This window comes from Drosophila subobscura, chromosome E (assembly GCF_008121235.1).
Source record: "Drosophila subobscura isolate 14011-0131.10 chromosome E, UCBerk_Dsub_1.0, whole genome shotgun sequence".
Lineage (NCBI taxonomy): Eukaryota > Metazoa > Arthropoda > Insecta > Diptera > Drosophilidae > Drosophila > Drosophila subobscura.
Window position 1 is genome coordinate 16,336,080 of NC_048531.1, and position 23,993 is coordinate 16,360,072.

The following is a 23,993-nucleotide window of genomic DNA, read 5'->3' on the forward strand; positions in this document are numbered from 1 at the left end:
ACAAACAAACACTGTGTGGAGTGGAGTGGAGTGTGGAAGGGAATCTACAACAGACTCCATCGATGATGGCCATCGGGTTATGAACATGTAATTACGTTTTAAGTGCTAAATGGTGAAATATTTACGAAAAAACCATGTAAACTTAATTGAAAATGTCATAAATGTGTGAACAAAAACACACAACAAAAAATATGAACAGCTGAACACCAGAACACCAGAAACAGGACGACAATCGTTGTGGGACAGATCACAGAGCCTTCTGCTGCCACATATTGTTGCATGAACAGGCAGTAACCTCACTGCACTGACAACAGCAACATTCGAGGCCGGCAGAGGCCGACAAACTGTTGGCCAGCATGCGGTCAGGAGTCCGGCAAATCAGGGAAACACGGCTGGGCTCCAACCATAGACCTGGCCTGCTATGCCCTGGCCAGGGGCTAACACTAACAGAACCCGGGCGGCGGCAGAGTGTGGGGGAAAAACTTGGCATTTAAATGCTTTTCGGGCATCGTGCAACACACAAAAGCCGTGGGGGCATTTATCATTTCTGGTGGCTGCATAGACAGAGACAGACTCTGGCTGTCCGACTGTCCATCTGTCCATCTGTCCGACTGTCCGGATTGTGTGTATGTCTGTGTCTGTGTCTGTGTCTGTGTGCTGCCACTAATAATGACGTCAGCAGCATGCAGAGCATGAAATTTATGCACATCGCTACGAGGGATTTTGTGTGAGTGTGTGCGTGGGACCAGAGCCTGTTATGTATGTGCATATATTCGAGCGACATTCGACAGAATCAGCAGAAGTAGAGGCAGAAGCAGACGCAGAAGCAGAAACAGAGCATTGGGTCAGCAGTAGCATAAAGATTAATGTCTGTGCGCCATTTGTCGACGCTGGCCGCCAACACTCTACTGGCACACAAAAAAGAGAGAGAAGAAAGAGGCAAAAACCTTTTCCACCGCTGCTCGCTGCCTTCGCAGCTTCTACTCCCTGGTCCAGGCTCTCGTTTCTGTAAATATTGTTGGCACTTTGTCTTAATTGCTTAAAAATTACTGACATGGAAAATGAACTTGGAGAATGTTTGCCATGTTGCGCCCCCCAGCTCCCAGTCCGACTTTCATTCTCCGACTCTGGCTCTGGCACATTGTCAACGATTCGGCAGCCCTAACGACAAATACTTGCAAATATTATTGTAGTCGAAATTCAGGAACTATTTATCATTCAGCTGTGTGCTCTGAGCGGGGGAAGAGGACAAGGACAAGGACAAGGACAGGGGCCAGAGCAGAGCAGAGCAGAGCAAGGACCGTTTGACAAACTTAATTTATTAATGCACAAGCTCTGTCTCTGTCGCTCTGAGTCGCTCTGGGTCGTCGCTCTGTTGCCTTGTTGCTTAAAAGGACATTAATTTTCATTTCATTTGGCGATAAAACAAAGACTTTCCATTTTAAATATCAAGTGACAACTAACAAATAAAATGTGCCCCGTAAGTCTTTCTCGGGTAATTGTTTCCCCGAGCTCTCATCGTGATGTGCCACTGCCACTCTTCGTAAATCTTTTCTGCTGTCATGCCTCGTCATTTGCATACTTTCCCTAGGAGATGGAGCTGGAGATGGAGCTGGAGATGAAAGTGCTTCCCTCCATTGCCCATTCCCTCGCACACAATCATAATGTGAACTAAGACTCGTGTCTTCTTTTTGGTGTCCAGCTGACAGGCAAATGGCATTTGTGAGCCGCCGTTGCCGTTGCCGTTGCCCGTGACCATGACCGTTTGGGCTGTAAGCAGCAAGGACAGGCCGTGGCTTTAGCTGATTGATATGCATGCGAAATCTAGGCATCACTTGGCTTTGTTTATTGACAGGCAATTTGCGGAACCAGCATTTCAATTTGCCAATTGACAGCCGCATCACAAAGACATCAGCGATAGCAACACATCCCCTCCATTCATCCATCTATCCAGCCATATAAGTACCTGACCGTATGCCAATGGCAGCCAGCCAGAGGAATTTCCACGGAAAAATAATCTTTACCGAGTGCTAAGCAAAGAAACTCACACAAATTTCAATAGAACAAACATCGCAAATCAATCAAATGCATGTCGCTCGCTGCGAAAGGCTTAAATAAAGCGCAAATACCGAAATTCATCGCAAAAATATTTCATTTGACAATAGCTGACTGCCTTCGATGGCCGCGGGTGGCCATACAAATTGTGGCTAAATTTTAATGAGGCCCATATCCGAAATTTCAGCATGGCTCACCTCTGCGCTCGTGCCGCTCCTGTGGCAAAGAAAGCGATTTGCATTATTTATGGCTGCCTTGGTCTGCGCTCTAATTGAAACCTCGAAATAATTGGCCCGCATTGACCAGCAGCTTAGCCAATTAATGCGGCCATATAATTTCAGCTCATGGGGGAATTGCAAACAGCGCAGAGCGCAGAGCGGAGCGCAATGGAACGGCTCTGGTTAGGCCCGGACCGATACGGACTGTCCTCAATAAAATGAAATTAGCCGCTCAAGTGCAGCAAACATTTTGGAAATTACTGGGCACCGCACTGCCATTGCCGTTGCCTTTGCATTTGAGTGTACATTAAAAACACAGTGGAAAAAGTGTCATGGGTTGGTCCGTCTATTCCTCTGGGTCTGGCTCTGTCGATGCAGTGGGGCGGCAATACGATTGTGCGAGCTGTGTGGGACGGCGATTGGAAAATTGCTGCAATCTTGCTGCAGCTAAGTGGCCGTAAAACTGCCGGCCAGGCAGTGCAACGTTTCCAGCCAGTACTCCCAGCTGTACGGCGCCCCCTGCCATTGTCATTGGTGGCAAAGTGCACGAAAATTAGACTGACATTGGAGGGTTTGGCCATACAATTGACTTTCGCTCTCCCTAACCCTCTTTGGAATACACGAAATGCAATTCGTTTTTACCCTCACAGCTCCACAAAAGAAAATACACACAATAAATGCTGTCTGTCACCCCGCCGCCAGCCCGCTGTTGCCACTGGTTGTTTGCCATTTTGCGTACTGTTTTTTAATCGATTGATTGAAATGTTTGCCACAAATTGATTGATGGCATGCAGCCAGCCATGTTCCCATGTACATACGTATATTTATTTATTTCTATGGCATATGCCACCACAGAGATATACATACACATATGTACAATATACTTTAAATTGATATAGCCATCAGAGCGTAGTGTGGCTGGAGCGGAAGGAAATGGTTCACATGTGTGCTGTATGTGTGTGCCGATTGATTGGAAAGCTTGCCAAAGCGAAACCTCAAACTAAGTTTCGCAAATAAACTTCCTTTGAGAGTCCCCGAAAATAACCAAAAATAACTTTTAAAATTCACTCCCTGCTCCACTCGCTCTCTTACTTGTTTGTGGGAGTTTTGTAGGGTATTCCCGCGGTTGTGTCGACGTTTCTGACGCCGCCTGAAATGTTTACAAGTTATTTTCGCCTGTTTTGGGTTGGGTTTTTGCCGTGCAAGTGGATTTGTAAAGAGATTTGACATGTTAAAAACTTGATTGATTGATTCGCCTCACATATACACATGCCTACGTATACATGTATGTACAATACATACACATATGCATGCATAAGTGAGTGTGAGAGAGAGAGAGAGCGGCAGAGCTTACGGCTTGGCTTGTAGGACAAGCCACTTACAAGTAGACTTTTGAGGCAATTTATCAAATGTCGGATGTTGGATATGTGTGTAAGCTCTCGAGCTCGAATTAGAGTTCCTAAGTAATTACTTACCGATCCACAGCAATGGCCACCAAGTGCAGAATGGAGGCAGTGCAGCAGAGCACATCACAGGATGTCCAAATGTCGCACAGCTCCGGTCCAAGTATCCAGCCCTGGCTGATCTGTGTGCGGGATTGCGGTTGCGCGTGGCAGTGGGAAAGAGTGGAAGATAAGAGGCCATAAAGTTGGTTAGTCAAATAGACAATAAAAGTTGATGGCTTATTAAATTTGATGCTAACTCCCTGCCTGACCCAGCCCCATCCCCATCCAAACGAACGCTTAAGGGGCCGACGTGCCACACCACAGAATGTAAAATATAATGGCTTCTAATAACAAAGTAAACACAGCAGGGATTGGGCTCGGATTCGTATGCGAAAAGCTTTATAAAGGGTCAACTGTCTGCCAAAGGTTCGCAGTCAAAAATCAACCATGAGGATCCTGTGGCTAAGTTTGTGCCTCTGCAGCGGGAGCCTACTCTTGGTCGTGGGCCAACTGGGGTGGCAGCACCATCCTGCAGCCAAGCAGAGTGCAGACGAGGATATCGGCGCTATATTGCATATACTCAATGAACTTGTGGGTCGTTATGGCGTTTGCAACTTTATTACTTTCACGGGGCGCATGGATCTGAGGCCCTCGTTGCAGCAGCGTTTGATGGAGAAGTTTCACACTCCGCTGTACGCTGTGGGATCGAACTTGGGACCCCTCAACCGTCACTATCTGAAGGCAAATAATATGGTCATCACTTTCTTCACCGGCCTGGACGATCCGACGCTCTCTGCCGTCAGTGACACGCCGCTGAGTGAGACTGCTTCCACTTTTCTCTTTCTGCATCGACCAGCCACGGATGAGGAGGAGTTGAAGAACCTCAACCCCGCGGAGATGAGAATATTCTTTACCTGGTGCCTGAACCGGCATTTTGTCGTTTGCATTCTGGTCTTCAGGCGTGAGAAGACGTACGAGGCATGGGCATACTATTACATCGCGAATGTCTTGAACATCCAGAAGCTGACCGATCACATCGGCACTTTCCAGAATGTTCTCAGGCAGAAGAATTACAGGTTACTGGTGCAGGTCATCAACGATCTGCCAAATGTGTTTTGGGTAAGTTCGAGGAGAGCAATTACCAGTATCCGTCCATTCAAATCCATTCTTTTGCAGTACAATTCAACGGGAAACATCAGAATGGGTGGCATCATTGGTATTATGATGCAGGAGTTTATGCTCTACATGAATGCCACAATGGACATCCTGCCCATGGAGGGGCGGCAGACCTCTGATTACATAATGGCAAAGAACTCTGGCGGTCGTATTGTGGATGTGGCAGCCAATCTGGTGGACGATTCCAGCCTTTCGGAGACGTGTCCAGTGTTGACCGACTCGAGGATTTGTCTGTTGGTGCCGCATCGAGTGCCAGCGCTGTGGTCTAGCTACGTTTTTTATATTTTCGGTACAAGCCTTAATATTTCCTTCTTCGTGTTTATCCTGTTCTACACTGCCATCAAGTACCTGGCCAATGACCGGCGCTCGCTGACGGGAGCACTTTTGAGCGCCCTGCGGCTAGCATTGGGCATTCCCATGCCTAACAGGGAGTTTCTTCGGCTACGTTTGCCGGAGAAATTCATTGAAGTGTTTTCATTCCTCGGCACGGCCATGTATATCAGTGTTACTGGCAGCTTATTGGCCTCAAGACTCACCTCTGGTGCATTTAAGCCAGCCGTCACGAATCTGGCCACCTTGCAAGCCAGCGACCTCCTCATTATGACCGATGATCCCACCGTGCCGCTGCTCTTCCAGCAGAATCATTTGCCACGCAGTCTGGCCGATCGTCTGCAGCTCGTGGACTCGAAGACAAAATTCCAGCACTTTATGCATTTGAACTACAGCTATGCCTACGTGGTGAATACACCCAACTGGCGTACCATGAGCCTCTACCAGCAGCACCTCAAAGTGCCCAAGTTCCGCCTGATCGGAGATGAGCTTTGCACCGCAGCGCGACTCCTGCGTCTGCCCATCTCCACGGAGTCGCCGCTGAGGTTCTTCTTTAGTAACTTTTACAATCGGATCTTTGAGTCGGGCCTGCTGTTAAAATGGCACCAAATGGGCTTTGACCACTTTCGCGCCTTCGTGGACTTCAAGCAGCTGCCACTGGACACGAATAACTATCAGCCATTGCCGCTGTCATTTTTCACGCCTTGCGCTTGGATCTATGTGGTCGGAGTGCTACTGAGCATCTTATCGCTGATCATTGAGCGTCTAGTCCGGGCCACTTAGGGCACAATGAACTATCTTTGCTATGCTTTAATAAATCCCCGCACACTACTCCCTCGTACTCACCTCGTATACAGCTCCCAGGGGCATCACCAGGCAGGCAACAAACAGATCGGCAACGGCCAGGGAGGCCACCAAATAGTTGGCCACATTCTGCAGATTTCGTTCCAGTATGATGGCAGCTATAACAAACACATTGCCTGAAATGAGAAAAGGGACAATGCAGTGAGCAGTGAGCGAAACTCAATCAAATGGTGAATCGAAAACTTTGCCAGCGAGTGCGGCGAATGTGTGCGAGAGGCTTTCAGCGGCCTAATTGCGAAAATTGACTCGAGACCGAAAGTTTTCAATTCAATTACGTCCCAAGTCGAAATCGATGACTCCGGTGGTGGAAACTGAAACAAAATGAAACCCTAAAAACCCCGAAAACCGCAACGGAGAACAGATAAACTTTTTTTTTTCGAAAATTGGCAAACTTCTTCTTCGAATGAGACACCGAGGCGAGGGCCGTGGCCCCAAACTGAAATGAGAATCTTATTAAACTTGTCTTCCCCGCAGTGGCACTGTTGCAGTTACAGTTGCAATGCATTCCCCGCCGCCCCGTTCCCTGCACCAGTGTTGCACTTGGCAGACAAAGACAAAGTTCACAAAAGCCAAAATAAACGACATGAGCTAATCGCACTGTCGTAAACTTTTGCCCAAAAGCCCCAGACTCAGGGCCCCCACATCACATCACAGACCAGACCAGACCAGACCCACTTGAGTGGGAGAGGGAGGGGCTGGTGGGGCAGGGCATGTGAGAGGCTGGGAAGACAAGACAGCCAACCTTTGATGTCTGCAAGTTTGGGTTCAAGCTTATTCTCTTCTTGTTTTGTTTTTTTCCTGTTTCGCCCACTGGCTGTCACGACGACTACTTGTGGGCCCACTTGAAGGTGCAAAAGAAAGCAGTGTAAGCGCTGCCATGCAGAGCGCCACTCTGGAGGTGCGAGACATGCAATTTGTGGCATTGAATTCGCCGACAGTCGCCGGCTGAGTGCCACCAGCGACATACACACACACACACACACACACACACACACACACACACACACACACACGAACAGATGCACTATGGGGCATTTGACCACTTTTCCTGGCCGAAACTCATTTGTCAAAAGTCAAAAAAGTAATATTTTTTTAACGGATATTCATAGGGATAACATCAGTCTGTAATGTTACATACCCAGAAAATTAACAGTGCGCACCACTGTTAAGATAACAGCTGTTAAAGTCAGCTGTTTGCTACGAACAATATAAAGTTATCGGAAAACTGATTTTTTTTATGAAGTTTAAAGTGCAAAAATTGCTAAATTTACCAATTTAAGTAAATTTTTTACAACATTCTTGATTCAGACAGGTATTAAAAAGTTGTTTGTGAGTTTGAAATTAAAAAATTAACCTCATAATATGTTTAATGGCTAGTTTTTTAACAAGTCCATATTTATGACGAAAATTTGTCTTTGAATAGACTTACAAAGTGTTCGGTTCCCGCCGGAAGCAATAAACTGCATAGATATTGTAGAGTTTTCAATTCTTAATCCAATTTATGTTACTTTTTCTTGCGCTTTTCTGCGTCTTCGGAGATATTTAAGTTTTCGTTACATAACCTAAAGTTTGGAAATTCGGAGTTGTTTGCAATGTTAAACTCAGTGAAGAAGAAAGTTGTGGAAGAAGATGTCGATTTGCATTGCATTTAAGTGGTAATACCTGTCACTAGCTTTGAGACCGATAAGGGATATTTGTAGACCCTTTGAAGAACTTTTTTTCACGGTTTGTCGATTAAATTGAACAATTCCACGGAAAAATTGAAACAAATCGTAAAAACTGTGCAGATTGGATCAATTCGTGCTCAATCGTGCAATTATAATAACGTTGAGACATTTCCAGTATATCTGCACTAACGTGCAGTGCTATTGTGTCCAACATTCAACAAATTAAAGAAAAGAAGCTGCTTGCCGTATACAAGGAAGTCAATGTAAAAATCCGATTATCTTCTACTTTACAATTTTTAAAAATCCGGGCACAACTTTTTTAGTTTAATATGGCATTGCTTTACATATTCCCATCATTATTTGTTTAATTCAATTTAAAAATAAAATAAAAATTCGATTTTACCCTGAAGAAAAGGCGGTGCCACGCCCATTTTTTCAACATACCTTCCTTTCACTATTATAAACTCATATCAAAAAACTAAATCAAAAAATAATGTTTCGTTTGGAAGTTATTAATTAATGCCACAAAAAGTGGTCAAATGCCCCATAGTGAGATGCCGCCTGGAGACACACTTGTATTTGTGTACACACACTCGGATACGGACACGGGCAAGACACATGCAATTAGATACTTGAGTGTCAAAGCGAAGGCAAGTAGACAAGCCTCATGCCTCATGCCTGCCAGGTGTGTGTTTGCATCTTTGAGCTCAGTGCAGTGCGAGGTTTGCTTCATAAATCATCATTTTGTACCATTAAATTTCCCCTTTAAAGTCCTCGGGCAACCCACAGGCAGCAGTGGCACATTCCGGGTTTCCTTTTTTTCTTTTTACATTTTTATTCCGCTTCTTTCGGGTGCTGCTGCTGCTGGTTTGGAGTGACCAAAAGCGACAAGCAATCTGGCTAAAATTAGCATTTAAAACTTATTAGCATTTTCTTTTTAAATGCTAAACGCTCGAGAGACGGCGACAAAAACTCTTCAAAAGTTCAAAAGTGGAGAGAAAAATGGGCGAAAAAAAAATAAAAACTATGTAACGAAAATAAGAGAAAAGGGAGGAAGGACTGAGGCAATAAGAAATCCAACTAAATAAACACAAATTAAGGGAAAACAGCAGTGGAGAATCAAATGCAAAGTCTCAGCGCGTGAAGGACGAAAATCGTGGCACACTTTCCAGCAAGCAGCGCTCGTCGTTACTTTTACTTTCGCCTCCTTGACTCGACTCCTGTGCTGTGCTGTGCTGTGTTGCCGTTTTAAATGAAACGACATGAAATCTACTTAAATTAATGAAATCAATTTCAGCCGAAAGCTCTCACTGTTTGCCTCCACTTCCACTTCCACTTTCACTTGTGCCTTGTGCCGTTTTCATTTGTATCTGCTTGAGCATTTTTTTTTCTGTATACATTTCTTTCGATTTTACAATGTGAACATAAAGTTTAGCTCATGGAAATGTTTGCATTGGGAGGGAGGGAGGCAGGGCACTGTGATTGATTGATTGATTGACTGTCAATTTTAATGCGGCGTGTCCTTGCCTAGATGAATGCCTGTCCCGCTACTGTGGCGCTGTTTTGTTTGCCATCGGATTTATGGCTAAATGCGTGTAATGAATGTAGCCGGCAACAAAAGCATCCCCGTCCAATCCCAGTCGCAGTCCCAGTCCCAGTCACAGTCCCAGTCCAATACTCATTCTCTGGCTAGCATATCGTTGTTCTCTCTACCCATCATTGAGCCGCCTTATTAATAACTGAGACTGAGCTGATGCCTCGGCTGAAGCTGCTGCTCTGAGCCATTATAACAGCAATAATAAATAATATAAAATGCTCTGCCAGTATCATAAATATCAGTTACGCGTATTTTATTATCTACAACTGAGGAGCCAGGGACAGGCTCTCCTCTTTGGCCCTGCTCCCTGTGCTACATCTGCTTTTTGCCACCCTCCAATCAAGTCGGGCTGCCTTCTTATTGAATTGTTTGCCTTAGTCCCCACGGATTTGAAGGCGGGGGGAGGGCCCCAGTCGAAGGCCCCGGCGCGTGCCTGAGACTGGCATTCGAGGAATTTATTTGGGGTGGCGGCTGGGACAGGGCAAGTGAGACCCGACTGAGACTGAAATAATTATGTCTATGTTTGGGCATTGGCTTAAGTAGAACCCCTCTGCCCGTCTCCGTCGCTCTACTCACCGATGATGGTCACCAGTATCATCAGTCCAAGCAGCACCGATGTCACTGCCATTCGCAGCAGATGCGTGAAATCATCCTCGGCCACTTCGCTTGTCGTCACATTGATGGCCGTGCCATTGCCATTGGCCGTATCCAGTTGCCCGCTCTGGTTCACCATCACGCCGAAGAGGCCCAGCATTGAGTCGTTGCTGTTGCTGCTGCCATCCAGGAGCAGTGTGTCATTGAGCAGCATTGCCCCCAGGCCCACGGCCACATTCGTATAATTGTTGTCCAGATCAATGAGCTGGAGCGTCGTTGCCGTTGCTGTCGCCGTTGCCGTTGCCGTCGCCATGGCTACCTCCTTGCCATTGAGGGATCCTCCTGCGGTGGCCAGGGCTCGGTGTGCAGCCTTGGCTGTGATCCTGGCTGCTGCGGCGGCCACCGAGGCACTGGCAGCTGCTGCCGCCAGCGCGGCTGTGGTCAGGGGTGAGGTAGGGGCGGTGGTCTGGTCGGTGGTGGTCGGACTCATGCCTAGGGTGCTGGGAAAAGGTTTTCTCTTCTTCGGCACAGAGCCGTAGTAATGTTTTCGCTGCTTATTGTTGTTTGTGTCCTGCACCTCCAACGACTCTTCATCAGCGTCCTCATCCTCCTCCTCCTTGTCGTGGTCGTCATCGGGCAGATCGGGTTGGGGCTCGGCTATGAGATAGGCATTATCATTCATCGTGTTGGCGATGTAAATGTAGTCGAGTGCATCTAAAAGAGAGAGATTTAAAGGCTGTGCAAGCAAGAGTAGACTCTCATGATAACCCACCATTAAAGTTTGTCTCGTGCGCCATTTTGTTGGTACTTTTTCGGGGGTTATTTCGCTTAATTGCAGCCGCAGCGGAAATGAGGCAAGCGAGTGAGCAGACGGAAACGGAAGCGCGACTATGCAATGGCAATGGCAATGGCCTGAAACGGGCACTCGTCCTGCTGCTGCTGCTGCTGCTCTACCTGCTGTGTGTCTCCTGTGCTTGTGTGTGTGTGGGTGTGCTGGCAGTGATGCTGCTGCTGCTGCTGATTCAGCTTGTCCTGATGGTGGCTACTCAGACACTGTTGGCGGCGCATCGTGACACAACGAGATGCCCTCATCAGCGCCTCTCTACCTGCCGTTGCTCTACCTTTCCTCAGTGTGTGTGTGTGTGTGTGTGTCAGGCACAGGATGTATTATCCTAACGAGCTTTCAAGTGTTTACACGGAGCATTTACAATTTGGGCTTTCGGCTTTTGGCTTTCACTTTTCTTTTCGCTCTGCTGCGACTTCCTCCTGCTGATTTGAGGCTGCTTTTGTTGCTATTGTTGCTGTTGTTCCGGCAGTGTTGCTTTTGTGTTGCTGTTGTTTTTGTACTCTCTTTTATTTTCGGGACTGTTTTTGTATGGTTTATTTAAGCTCTTCCGTTTGGTTGCGTGTGCTTTGCTTGTGGCCCATTTGATGTGCCATTTTCATATCCTTGAAGTTAATTTCACATCCGGCTATCCCCAAAGCCAATTGCTGCACTCTGCCGCAAGCTGGGCCGCAACCTGCAACCTGCAATCAAAATTAAATTAGACATTAAATTCTCCATCGACCAATAGCCAATATTTGCAGCGAGATAAATTCAATTTTTATTCGTTTTGCGTTTCGTGTTTCGTGTTTTTGTGTTGTTTATTCTCATGTTTCTGGTGGAAAATAATTTCCTGTAGGTCTGTGGCATTTTTGGCAACAAAATTTATTGAATTCAATTTCCTCTTTGCATTGTGCGTACGTGGAGAGTGTAAATGAATTTGAAATGTTGCCGCTGCTACAACTCCCTCGCTTCTCCGCCCATCGCCTATACGTCAGACCTCCCCCTCCGCTTGTTAAATAATTTAACGCAATTTCTGCAATTACACAGAATCACTTGGCACGATAAATAAAATACAAAAAATGGAGACTGGCAGCCAAGCAAAGCGTTTGTTTTCCTTGCGCTCTTTCTCCCTGTCTCCCTTTCTCCCTTTCTCCCTCCATGTGCCACACACTCACACACACCACGGGTCGCATGTACGGGTCGGAAGTTTGGCGTGCGTGCGACAGGCGCCATTGCCAGCGGCTGCTTTCGTCTCCTGCTTGCCGCGCGGGCTGCCTCCTTTCAGCAAAATAAATTTAAAACGCATAAAAATGAAAGAAAACGAAAGAAAGCGAATGCCCCAAGAGCGTTGGCGAGACGAGGCGAGGCGAGACGAGACGAGGCGAGGGAGCTGTCAAGCGCCTGGTAAAATGTCATCGTATGGCACTACATGTATGCACACACAAACACACACACACACACATACATGCGCGTGTGTGGCGCCATAAAACCCCGAGCTAGCGAGAATGTTGCATATTTAATGCCAGCTGAGTTTATAGTCCCCGACCGAGCACACTCTAGCCCGAAAACGGGGAACATGGCCAACATGGTGATGGATATAGCATGGCCTAGGTTAAGACTTGAAGTGACGTCCCCCCCAGAGTGTCCTGCTTCACATGGGAATAGTGGCTGGACAGTCCCAGAGGCAGAACTTGCAGCTCGAACTTCCCCAAATTGCAATTATCGCATTGAGTCTAATGAGAGAATTAACTATGCATTCGAACCCTTTTTCCTCTTTCGCACTTTCCAATGAAAAGAGTCTCGCAGCTGCGACTTGGCTGGGCTGCCTGTGTCTGTCTGCAATTGAATTTGTTTACAAGTTGCAGGCAGCATCCCGGTGCCTGCCTGCACTGCTAATTACACAGATAAAATGCTAAGTGAGCTATTCTGAGAGCCATGGGAGTACTTAGCACAGCACAACAGAGACAGAAGCAGAGTCAGAAGCAGAGACAGAGACAGAGACAGCAACAGAAAAGCCGAAAAGCCAGCCTGGAGAGCGACTGAATGCACAGCTCATTAAAATGATTCCCTCACATGCGGCAGCGCCGTTGAGTCGTTGAGTCTGATAGACAATGCCACAAAAGACGACTTGCAGGGCTTTGCCCGTTCTGCTGCGGCTTTCCACCCTCCCGCTCCACTCTGGCACTGTTCCACCACTTGATTAGCAGGCACTTGGATAAGCTTTTGTCAGTTATATTCACGAGTAGAGGTGCACGATAGATGGCTGCTGAATGCCAGTCCTTGTGTAATGAGGAGTTCGGTTTTTGGACAAGTGCATAAAAGACTCACGCAGATATTATGAGCCAGCCTCAAACTGTGCAGCGAAGGGATTCTTCGAAATGGCAAAGTTTCCACCGCACAATAACCTTCAAAGGCCACTATCGTGATATGCACATGTGTGCACGTGTCTGTGTGTGTGTGTGTGTGTGTTTGGCTGTGTCTGTGAGTGACCATGTAACTAACATTTTCAAGTTCAAAGTCGATTTAATGCGGAAGTTTATGCCAGCCCATGAGTGCTCCAAGGGAACTCTGGCGGCCCTGGCACAGGGGAGTGCACACGAACGAATGGGTTGGATGGCTGTATGGATGGATGGGGAAGAGTCAGTACGTGAGCGTGGCTCGTTTGAAGTGCATTTGAGTGTGAAGACGACACATGTCGTACACACACACGCACACACACACAGATGCACCTGCCCATCGTGAAAGCGTCTCTGGCCCCGCACCCCAACGCTGCCACATCCACCTCGTTTTTTAGCCCATCTGCGATGAGTGCACTTGTTGCGGTTCGTAACTTGTCCAGCCCTCGCCTGCGGCATGCATTATGCAACTGTATGCCAACTGTGTATCTGTATCTGTGTCTGTATCTGTATCTGTAAGTGTATCTACTGTGTGTTTATCTCTGTGTGCGTGTGTGTACGAGCATGTCACTCGCCTTTTTATAGTCGTGCGGGTACAGGGGGGGTGGGCTTATCGCATATTTATGCAGTGTGTCCTTTGAAGCAGCCGACCAGGAGACACACACACACACACACAAACACACTCACCGGGCCATAAATCAACTTTGGTTCACCGCACTCTGCTTCTGTCACACCCCCTATCCCCTATCCCCTAACCCCTCCCCATCCTATTCATATCCGCATCGCAGCAATTACGAAAATTGCCTATCTATGCAATAGTTGTGGCTGCCTTGCCCGAGCCTTGCCTTGCTCTGCCGGCTTTTGCCTGGCGAATAAATAGTCACCAGACGCACTGCACTCTCTCTTTGCCTTTCGTTCTCGTTTGCCTCCGTGCCGAGTCATAAATCAAGCGAATGGCTAAAACACGAGGGCCGAACGAAGTGTCTTCGATGGATTGGGCGCAGCAAGCAAGCAGCAGAGACAAGTTTGATAACTTAAAAGGGGAGCACACTCCACGCAACTAGAAATATAAATAATTATGCACTTTTTGGCGCACATTCTGGGCACTCAAATATCTGCTCCGTTTGCCAGAGAACTTTTCAATGTCCCCCCGCTAATGCCGCAGCACACAATTGCAATTTATGAGTGTGTGTGTGTGGGTGTGTGCATGTTTGCAGCATGCCTCTGTGTGTGTGTGTGTGTTTGTGGCCTATAAAAGTTCAGTTTTTGCCCCGAATGCAAGCCCAAGCGGCGATGTCACATTGTTTGCCCCCTGCCAATGCCAGCTGTTTGCTGTTCGCAAGAGCGGGGTGCAGAGTGAATAAAATAAAATAAAATAAAATAAAGTAAAATAAATGGCATTCATTTTTCATGCGACGCTCGATTTGATTCACCGCACACACACACAGAACACACAGAATCATAGAGATGCAGACATGACCGAACATTTATCAGCTGTTCACATGCATTCTGAAGATACTAATGTACATATTAGTCCGGTTCTGTAAGTGTAAGTGGCCACCCAGCAACCCCAGTCCTTCCCCGCACGCTGTCTGTGCTCTGGGCTCTGTTTGAGTTGTTTGTTGTCGGTTCCTTTGCACCACTTCCGCTTCATTTCATGCGCCATTTTTCTCTATCTTTGCAGTCGAGAGAGTGTTTGCGCCTTGTTTTCCGCATACCCAGTTCTCAACAGCCTTTCATTGGCCTGACTGCCGCCTGCAAGCCTGTACGGACAGCCAGCCAGCCAGCCAGCTCCATGTCTCATGCCGCACTCCCGCACTCCCGCAGTGCCACTTGCCACTCCCCGCATGCGGTTGCAAGCTGTTATGTATACAGCATCAGCTCGATTGCCTGCCTGTTTTGTTTCCCATTTTCCATTTTCCCTTTTCCAAGCTCACTTTTTCACAATGCTCCCTCCCTCCTCGCAGTTCCTGGCTCTGGCCTGCAATTGCTTTTTCCTTTGCCAATCAGTCTGCTGCAAATAAATTATACGGCTCGAGTCTGTGTCGGCACCTTGGCTTACTCTCTCCATCTCTTAGTTTCTCTCTTCTCTGAATGGTTTATTACCCATACGCAGCGTTGGGCATTCGAATTGCAATTAGCCTGGTCATAGCTGTTAGTATTTGTCGAGAACTCGGCTCTAATTGCTCATTAATATTCAATGGGCCGCAGTTTTTGTTCAATTATTCAAGCCGCAGCATGCACCAGACAAACGAAAATATAGAAAAGGCAAAGGGCCGCCCTCTCCAATTTGTATTTCTATCTGTCCAAATCCAACCAAATACAAAGCTGACATGCAAATGTACAAATATTTAAGCTTCAGCTTATGTGAAAAAAATAGATTCCAATGCATTTTGCAACAAAAAACAAAAGTAAAAGTGAAAAACTAAAACCGGAAAGTTGTCTAGTCGAAACCGCGGATACACTGTCAAAGAGATTCCCGCTTGCTGCCATGACAGCTGCAAATCTAAATTTCCTTACAATGAAAGCAGCAAAAAAACTGTGCAAAATTTAAATGCGAATTCAACACATTGCGAATGCTGACAATTTGTGGAGAAATATGAACTATTTTTGGTATAATTCCGCTGATATCCGCCTGTCATCATGCATGTTAATGAATGTCATGCAAAGGCAAACATTTTGCATCGATAAATTTAAAGAAATATAATCAAAAATATTCATAGCAACATTTTTTCAGATCCATTGGCTGCTGGGAGATCCCCATGCCTGGCGTGAGGGTAAATTTCGCTTTGGCCAAGCGAAGATTGGAATAGTTACGGTTTTATGTTTGTTGCAATCAAAATGTTTTCGAAAATAACAAATTGAAGCCGCGTGCTCAATTAGGGGACAAATATTGGTCGTGTTGGGAATTAGTTTGGATTGCAAATCGATTAAATGTTGCGATATTTCAAGAGGTTTTCGGCACGCCACAAGTACATGAATCATTTAAGTATATTTTTACCCCGAAATAGCCCAAAATATGGCAAGTGGCAAATTGAAATATTTAAAATTGGATTATTGTGGCAATTAATGAATTTAAGGCGTGTCGCGGGGGCATTCCATTGAAACAATGAACGAAAACTGTAGCAAGTGGCAAGATGGGAGAGAGTGAAGAGTGGAGAGCTGCTGGGCTGTGCTGTTAGTCTCCGCAATAAAATATATGGCCCGGAATTGTTGGCTTTTAATTACTTTTGAGCAGCGCTGTCTACCAGCATCCACGCGCTGTTGTGCGGGAAATGTATTTACGTATGCGGCTCTATATTTTCTTTAATGTCAGGGCGGAATGATATAAATTTCCTCATACAATATCCTGCATTTAAATAACACTTCCTGCACCAGCAGCAGCAGCATGTCTAGGGCGAAGGCATCCGTCGACGAAGCCCTCGGTCCGCTGTCCATACGTCCGACCCCGCGATGCTATGTCCCGACGTTTCCAGACAGTGAAATGAATTTATTTGCCAGAGGCAACAACAGCAGCAACAGCAACAGCAACAACAACTGCAATCTGTAATCCAGGACTCGGGAGCTCAAGGACCAGTTGATTTCGCGCTGAATGGCGTGCGAAGGCACTTTGCTTCATTACTTTGTGTGTGTACCCATGGACCCCATCCTCCACCATCCATCCTGTAGATCCTTCCTATGCTATTTGTGCGCCCAAAAGTGTGCTATGGATTGTTGTTTATTCGGGCCTTGGGCCGGACGACGGACAACAGCCAACATCGTCGTCTTCCCACCACGAATAAGCCCAGTGATGATGGGGCGACTGTGGGGGGCAGGCCATCTTTGCCACACAATAAAAATTTATGAGCCTTGTGCGTGTGTCCCTGTGTATGTATGTGTGTGTGTGTGTGTCTGTGTGTAACCTTCAGCCCATTTCGCTACAACATTTGCGAGGCTCGCATAAATTTTATATGTGCCACACAGCTTGACATGCTCTTTGCACAGACTGCTACACACCCCGTTCCCTGCCACTATTTGTTGCCACTTGCCGCCGTGTCGCAGGTAATGCAGCAGCAGCTGCAACACTCGGTGCATATCTCCCTGCATTATGCATGCGGCTGCTGTATCACACAGCCGAGAGTGGGGTGGCGGCTGCTGCTGCCTGAAGGTGTCAGGGTGTGGCATACCACTTTTGGCACTCCTCAATCAATTAGTCAGCAAAACAACAGCAGCAAGCAGGGGTTGGGAGCATAGAGTTAAGCCAGCATAAAGGGGGATACAACTTTTCATGCAACTTAAGCGTGCTTCAAAGTACACACCGAAAATGTAACCCGAGTCGGATGATTTTAAAGATGATTTTACGCTTCTGAGAACATAAAAGGGGAACATGCATATGTGTGTACACACATACATACACATTCTGCTCCAAGTATGTATATGTACATACATACATACATACAACTGTATGCATGGTTGAAAAATTGTTTATGTACAAAGGTATGCATGTACATACCGCTGGCATGCCTCAAAGATTTGTGTGTCGGCCACGTGTGCGACGTGATTTCTTTTCTCATGCAAATAAACGTGAAACGAAAGGAGGGAGGGATGTAGGGTTTATCCTCCAACATCGATGGAGTGTGGTGTGGAAAAAAGTAGAGGGGAACAGGCAGAGAAAGCAAAAGTATTCCATACATACCGTACATACGGTACCGTACGTAAGTCAGTTAACCCTCGGACTGTTTTGGTTTTGATTGAAGATACAAATATTTACAATCTCAGAGTTAGATCTGAAATAGCTGGGAGTGCCGCGGTCTTTCCCTGACAACTACGATATGAGTTTTCATTAGACTTAACGCCGTGAACTTTGCTGACTGCCGGTGAGCGTGGAACACACCTTTAACGGGTTAAGCTAAGCTTTGGCGGGGTGGGCAGAAGTTTGCCATTAAGCCGCCGCCGCAGCCGCAGCCGCACCGCGGGCCAGTTTGTGTGTGGCTGTGCCACCTGCTGACGTACGGACGGAGAGCCGTGGCCCCACCGCAACCACTTCACACAAGTTGACGCCAGGCCGAGGCTTTTGATTAAAAATTTATTAATATCAAACTTTGTGCACGCATCGAGGGTGGAGGGAGGCAAGAGCAGCAGCAGCAGCAGCAGCAGCAGCATCAACAATGCCCGGGACTAGCAGCTACTTTGCATAATTGCAAAAATAATTTGTCCAGACGGTGGACACTTTGGCGGAGTCCGGCGGGGGCGGGAAGCAGAGGATTGGTGGGATGGTGCAGGCTTAAATGAAGTTGTTAATATTAATGAGGAAAATGTTTGCCCTTCGGCAGCCTGATGTTTGATTTTCATTTTGTTATTAATCAGCTTTTAATGTATTTAATTAAGTTTTCTGCTCGAGGGCCATGCTAAATATGTTGAATATTTCAATAAACCGTTCATCCGCCCTTCAGTCTCTCTCGGAAGCATTCCATCTCCGTGCTAGATGCGGCTAATAATCATTATTGAAAATAGCAATCCAACAGATTAAGCCAAACAGCGCCCCAGGACTTGCGAGATGAAGCTGGAGGGAGGTAAATATTATTACCAAACAAACTTTTATCGACATTTAAAGCAGCGCCCAAAGTTTTGGGCTAAACCCCCCCCAATCCACCAGAAAACAAGAAAAAATAGACAGCTGGGAGACAATCTTTGGATACTCTTGTAGGTTCATCCGCCTGTTTTAGGTTTATGCGAAAAAGAAACTAGAATCTGAACAGTCTGAGAATCTGTTTACTTAGAGAAAAGCCACACAGAAAGATGATTCAATAATCTGCTCATTCTACGCACATTCCATACGCTCCGTATACTGTTTGTCTAGCCTCTAAAATACCCTTCGAAAGGGTATCGAAAAAATCAAGTTAAAGACGCAACGGGCATGGGAATGGAAAAGTTTCTGCTTCCCGGGAAACATTTTTTCAATTTGCTATTGGGGAATTTCGTTGCTGTATTTTATATTGCAAAGTTTCGTGTCGAGAGCTTCATTGGCATAACCCTCAAGCGGCGGAGACCCGAGTCCCGACCCACCCTGATGCCTCTCCATATGTTTGACACTAACAGATGAGTGGGGGGCGTGGAATGAGCAGGAAGCGGAGGAGGAGGAGGAGGAAACGTTCCAGCTGCCACTGCCGCTGTTGCCTTCGATCATGGACGGTCACTTGTCATCTTGAGTGGTCGCTCATTTGTCTGCAGAGCTTTCTGGAAATTCGCACTTTATTTACGCAACATGCTGTCGAGGGTCGGTCCTCTGGGTTCGTCCACTTCCCATTTTGTTCTCCTCCTCCCTAGCCACACATACGCACACAATTTTTCATCTTTGTCTCTCCCTGGCTGACCGTTTATCTTTTGATTTGTGTTTTGGCTTCCCTGCCGCCGCCTGGCTACAGCTTCTGCTCCTGCTCTTGCTCCTGCTCCTGCTCCTGCTCCTACTCCAATTGACGTGCCTCGTGCCCCATGTCGGGTGTTTACAAATGATTTGCTGCTGTCTTGCTTGTTGTACTTTCTCCTGGATTTCAGGTTTTGGCAGCTCCATGAAAAACTTTTACACACACAGAGAGAGAGAGGAAACCCCAAAATGGCTCGAGTGAGTATCCAGCCTCCGGCTGTTTTTTTGCAGCCTGTTGGCTTTTGAACGTTCCAATCGAATCGACTGTGACTGACTGGAGGTGTGAGGCCAGGCACATGCCGAGAGGCGAATCAGGCGCGAACTCCCCTGCCCCACTCCACACTCATTTGCATTCGATTGAAGCTGGTAAAAACTTATCGACATGACAGTGAGAGGTGCTTAAGCCAGCTTTAAGTATACATTTCGCCGCAGGGAATGGACAGCGACACCAAGCTGCTTGACAGGGAGCACGGCCAAGAGTGGAGCCGAAACATGTTCGAGCCCTGCCAAATCGTGAACATCAAAAATGTAAGGGTCAATGGTGCAGGGACAATTTTGGCCTTTTTCCAGCCATTGTCATCTCATTTCATGGACAGTTGGGGGGGCGGGGGACCAAATGGTGTTGGGCCTGGAATGAATCGCTTAATGTGGGTGCGCTCATGTTGACAATGGCGATAGCTGCCCGCTGCCTGGCTGGCTGGAATCTGGCGCCTGCTGCTCGTAAAACCAGAATTGGTTGCACTGTTCCACAGCAGGGGGTGGAGTGGGGCTGGGGCCTGCACTTTGTGGCTGTGCGCAATTAAATAAAATCGACTTGTGCATCCTCCTGGCCAGCCCACAGTCCACAGCCCATCAGCCCACAGCCCATCAGCCCCCCATGGCCTTGCCATGTTTGCTTACGGGACTCTGTTCTTTGCCATACGCTTCACTCGGGGTATCCTAATTATTCCCTGAAGCGTGCCCAGGCACAAAAGTAATCATTCCTGTGGTCCAAATCAAGAGCGCTGTGGAGAGGGAGAGTGCCATGTGCGTCTCTCTCGGCTTGTCCTTGTTTAGTTTGCTTTTACCCAAACTTAGGCGTGCTTTATGGACATGAAATAGTCTTCTTTGATATACAAATGTCAAAAGACACTGCTCTACAGTCACAGGAAGATTTAACCTTGAGAGACTTCAGCAGAAAGGAAAATTTAAATAAATGAAAGGATAATCCAATCCACTTGTTGTAGCCCGAACTCTCGATAAAACTGCTAGGGTATTAGAGGGCCAACAGTCCGTTGGGGCTGGCTTTTACTTTGCTGTTGCCTTTGCTGTTGCTGCCTCTGCCTGCCGCTCGGCGCTGCACACTCAATGTTTATGAACAGTTGCGCTCGGGAATTGTCGTTTTTACTGCCAATGCCATGAAGTTTTAAGAGCCAACCGTTTCGATTGCAGTTGTTCTTCTGTTCGTTTACAAGAGGAGCTGCTTCAGGGCAGCAGGCAGCAGGCAGCAGGGGGGAGTGGTACGGGGGAACGCAGGGCAGTGGGTGCATATGCAAATCAATTCCTTGAGTCATGAGAACGAGTCCAAAACAATCACTCAGGCTCTGGCTCTGGCTCCTGCCTCTGCCTCTGCCTCTTGGCAATGGCCTTACCGTTAGCATATTTTCAGCCCAAGTTCACGGCATTGATGCATGCACGTGTATGGGTGAGAGCGGGCCAGTGTGTGTGCTGGCTTGGCCTACAAATGTGAGCATGATGTGCGAACAAGTGTTAGTCCTAAAGCAAATGCGAATGGCCACAATGGCAAACCAATGAACATCCTTATATTCACATATTCGTGAGTGCGAGGTGCGTTTGCTCTTTATCTAGCGGTTTATGGGGGTCTAATAACATGGGCAGAGGCAGTTGCTATCACTTTAGTGGCTTTTATTTATGTCCGTTGTCTATCTTTAACTTGAAAAATAATTTATATATGCATTTTCTTATGGTTTTCGGTGCAAGAATAGTCACAAATCTGCCCTCTCTTTGCTGCTATCGATAGATTCACAGATAGATCAATTGTCAATTGTTTATCTTTGTCTATTTTGCCATTTCTTTTTCTATGTCTTCAGCGCAAATTCGTTGAGCAACCCTCGTAAAAGATTTCTGTGCAGTCTCTGGCTTTTTATGTGCTAAAAAATACAACAAAAACACACAAACACAGACACAGGACAGAGGCATAAGTACACCCATTCACACATACATGTGCACAGCTAAACCTACGCACACACCGAGACACCGAGACACCGAGTAGCTGCAAAGCCATAACAAATGAAAAGCAAACTTGTGGCCTGACATTGATGAATGCACGATGAGATTTATGCTCTGTACTGTGTCGGTATCCGCCTTTGTATATGCCTGTGTGTGTGCGTGTGTGTGTGTGTGTGCGTGTGTGTGTGTGTGTGCGTGTGTGTGTGTGTGTGTGTGCCTGCCACTCATTCTCACACTCAGCCCACGCGCTGTCTGGCAGAAATAAAAGTTAAATATACGCATAATAGCCGCCACACTATGTCGTTGTTGTTGTTGTTGTTGTTGTTGTTGGTGCCCCTGGTCTGTGGGCCCAACCATCCACCATTAAGACTCCCCTTGCCCCTCTCTGTCTGCGCCTATGCGTGTGTCCGTGTACGTGTAGGTGTGTGTGTGTTTTGCTCATTTACGCACTTTAAGTCCCCCGTCTCCACACATCTCTCCCTCCCTCCTCCTCTCGCTGTGTGTGTGTGTCTGTTTACCTGTCCGTCGGAGCCACTAGGGGGATGGCTGAATGGCGAAACAAAAAAATCTAGAGCTATAGAGGAAAAAGCTCTCGTGGAGCCAGAGTATAGCAGGGCAGACAAAACACTCATACGGCACGGGGCACGGGGCACGGGGCACGGCGTCCCTCCACTCGCTCGCTATCCTCACAAAGATAGTCGGGAGGATTGCCAGCCGGGCTTTGTGACTATTCCGAGTGGCTTTGCCCTGGCGTTAAGCATAGCATTACTGCGCATTGAGGCGGGTACTTGCCGCTCAGGGCATAGAGGGTATAGCCACTTCGTTGTGGCTCTGCGGGTGGTTCTTTGCCACCCCCCGCCGCCTCAGAGTAGTTTCTGTTCGTGGCGCTTTTATTTTTAATTGTTTGTTTATTTGCCCGACATGGCCGCCGGCAATGGCCGCTGAGCATTGGAGCTGGCAGACAGACAGTCAGACAGAGACTCTGCTAGGCTTTGGCCAGCTTAGTGAATCTGCTGTCGGGCGCTTCACTGGCCCTAGTCCGGACTCTGTCCCCGGCCCCAGTGCCGGCCATGGCCCTGGTCCTCTCCCTGGCCCTGTACTGTCCCTCGTTGAAGTTCTGCCTGTGATTCCACCTGGCTATTGTTCTTGCCACTGCAACTGTTGCTCGAGCACTTGAACAGTGGCAGTTTTAATCGCATTATTATGCCGGAATGGGATGCAGGGTGGGGCCGAAGCCACCATCTAATGAATGTCAGATGTCAGGACCTTGGCCGAGAGTTACAGAGAGTCCAAAACCAAATGGATTTAATTCTGTTTGTTCGGTTCTAAAGGCAGAACTCGAAAGCGTTGGTTTGTGACCCCGCCTCAGATTTGAGTGCATCAACACACACTCACACACACACACACAGTCTCTTGTGTGTGCGTATTGGCATAAAAGTTGTTCATGTTCCGTAAACGGAGTGCATTAAGAGCGGAGGATGGCTGTTACCTGGCCAAAGCAATTACCGTTGCAGCGGTAATTACATATGCAACACATGCACAAGCACACAAACACGAGTGGAAAGGAGCAGAAATTAATTAAAATGCAATTAATGCGGCGCCTCTCCCCACTTCCCCATTGCCCACTTCATCTTGTTTCTTTTTTCTTTTTTTGCACGGTTTATTTTATGAAATGGAAGACTTAAGTGCAGGCAGCAAAAAAAGGAAGAGAGAAAAACATACCCAGGAGCAGAACTCAAATAAAATAGAGAGAAGAAAGCCCCCGAAAGGGGGAAAAGGGAGAGCCGACCACCAAGTGGCACTTACATTGCGTATAAGCTGCGTACGCCAGCAGCCGCTGAAGTTGGTAACATTTATTTGCATTACTTTTGCCGGCTTTCGAGCTCCTCGTGCTTCCCTTCCTGCCCGCACATTGGAGTGCACTCTGCTTAATTGATTATGCTGCAAAACGGGTGGAATGCTGCCGCACAAAGTGTACACGGGTAAACCGAAGCACCGAGCACAGCGAGCAGCGAAACAATTAGCAACAGGCAAAATCTCTGCAGTTGGAAAAAATGTGAAGGAAATAGCTCTCTATGGATGCTGTTCGGCGCGATGCTGTCAGTGGTTACAATTTAGCGGATATTCCTTCATTCATTTAATCCGTCAATGTCTAACAATGTCTGCACTGCTGCGCTGCTGCAGTGCCTGTTC

At 47.2% G+C, this 23,993-nt stretch overlaps 2 protein-coding genes across 2 annotated transcripts in view; one reads left to right on the forward strand and one right to left on the reverse strand.

Annotated features, from left to right (window-relative positions):
• The window catches only part of LOC117890856 (5-hydroxytryptamine receptor 2A), a 64,467-nt gene that overhangs the window by 22,642 nt on the left and 17,832 nt on the right, over positions 1-23,993 (reverse strand). Inside the window, exons 2-5 of the mRNA XM_034795942.1 lie at positions 10,719-11,473; positions 9,929-10,660; positions 6,071-6,204; positions 3,749-3,858 (exon numbers count right to left, since the gene is read on the reverse strand). Coding sequence (XP_034651833.1) covers positions 3,749-3,858; positions 6,071-6,204; positions 9,929-10,660; positions 10,719-10,743 — 1,001 coding nt within the window. The 5' untranslated portion in view covers positions 10,744-11,473. The remainder of the gene's footprint in view (positions 1-3,748; positions 3,859-6,070; positions 6,205-9,928; positions 10,661-10,718; positions 11,474-23,993) is intronic.
• Positions 4,166-6,007, forward strand: LOC117892490. The gene is made up of 2 exons (XM_034798756.1): positions 4,166-4,837; positions 4,895-6,007. The coding sequence occupies exons 1-2, from the start codon at positions 4,166-4,168 to the stop codon at positions 6,005-6,007; spliced, it is 1,785 nt and encodes a 594-aa protein (XP_034654647.1).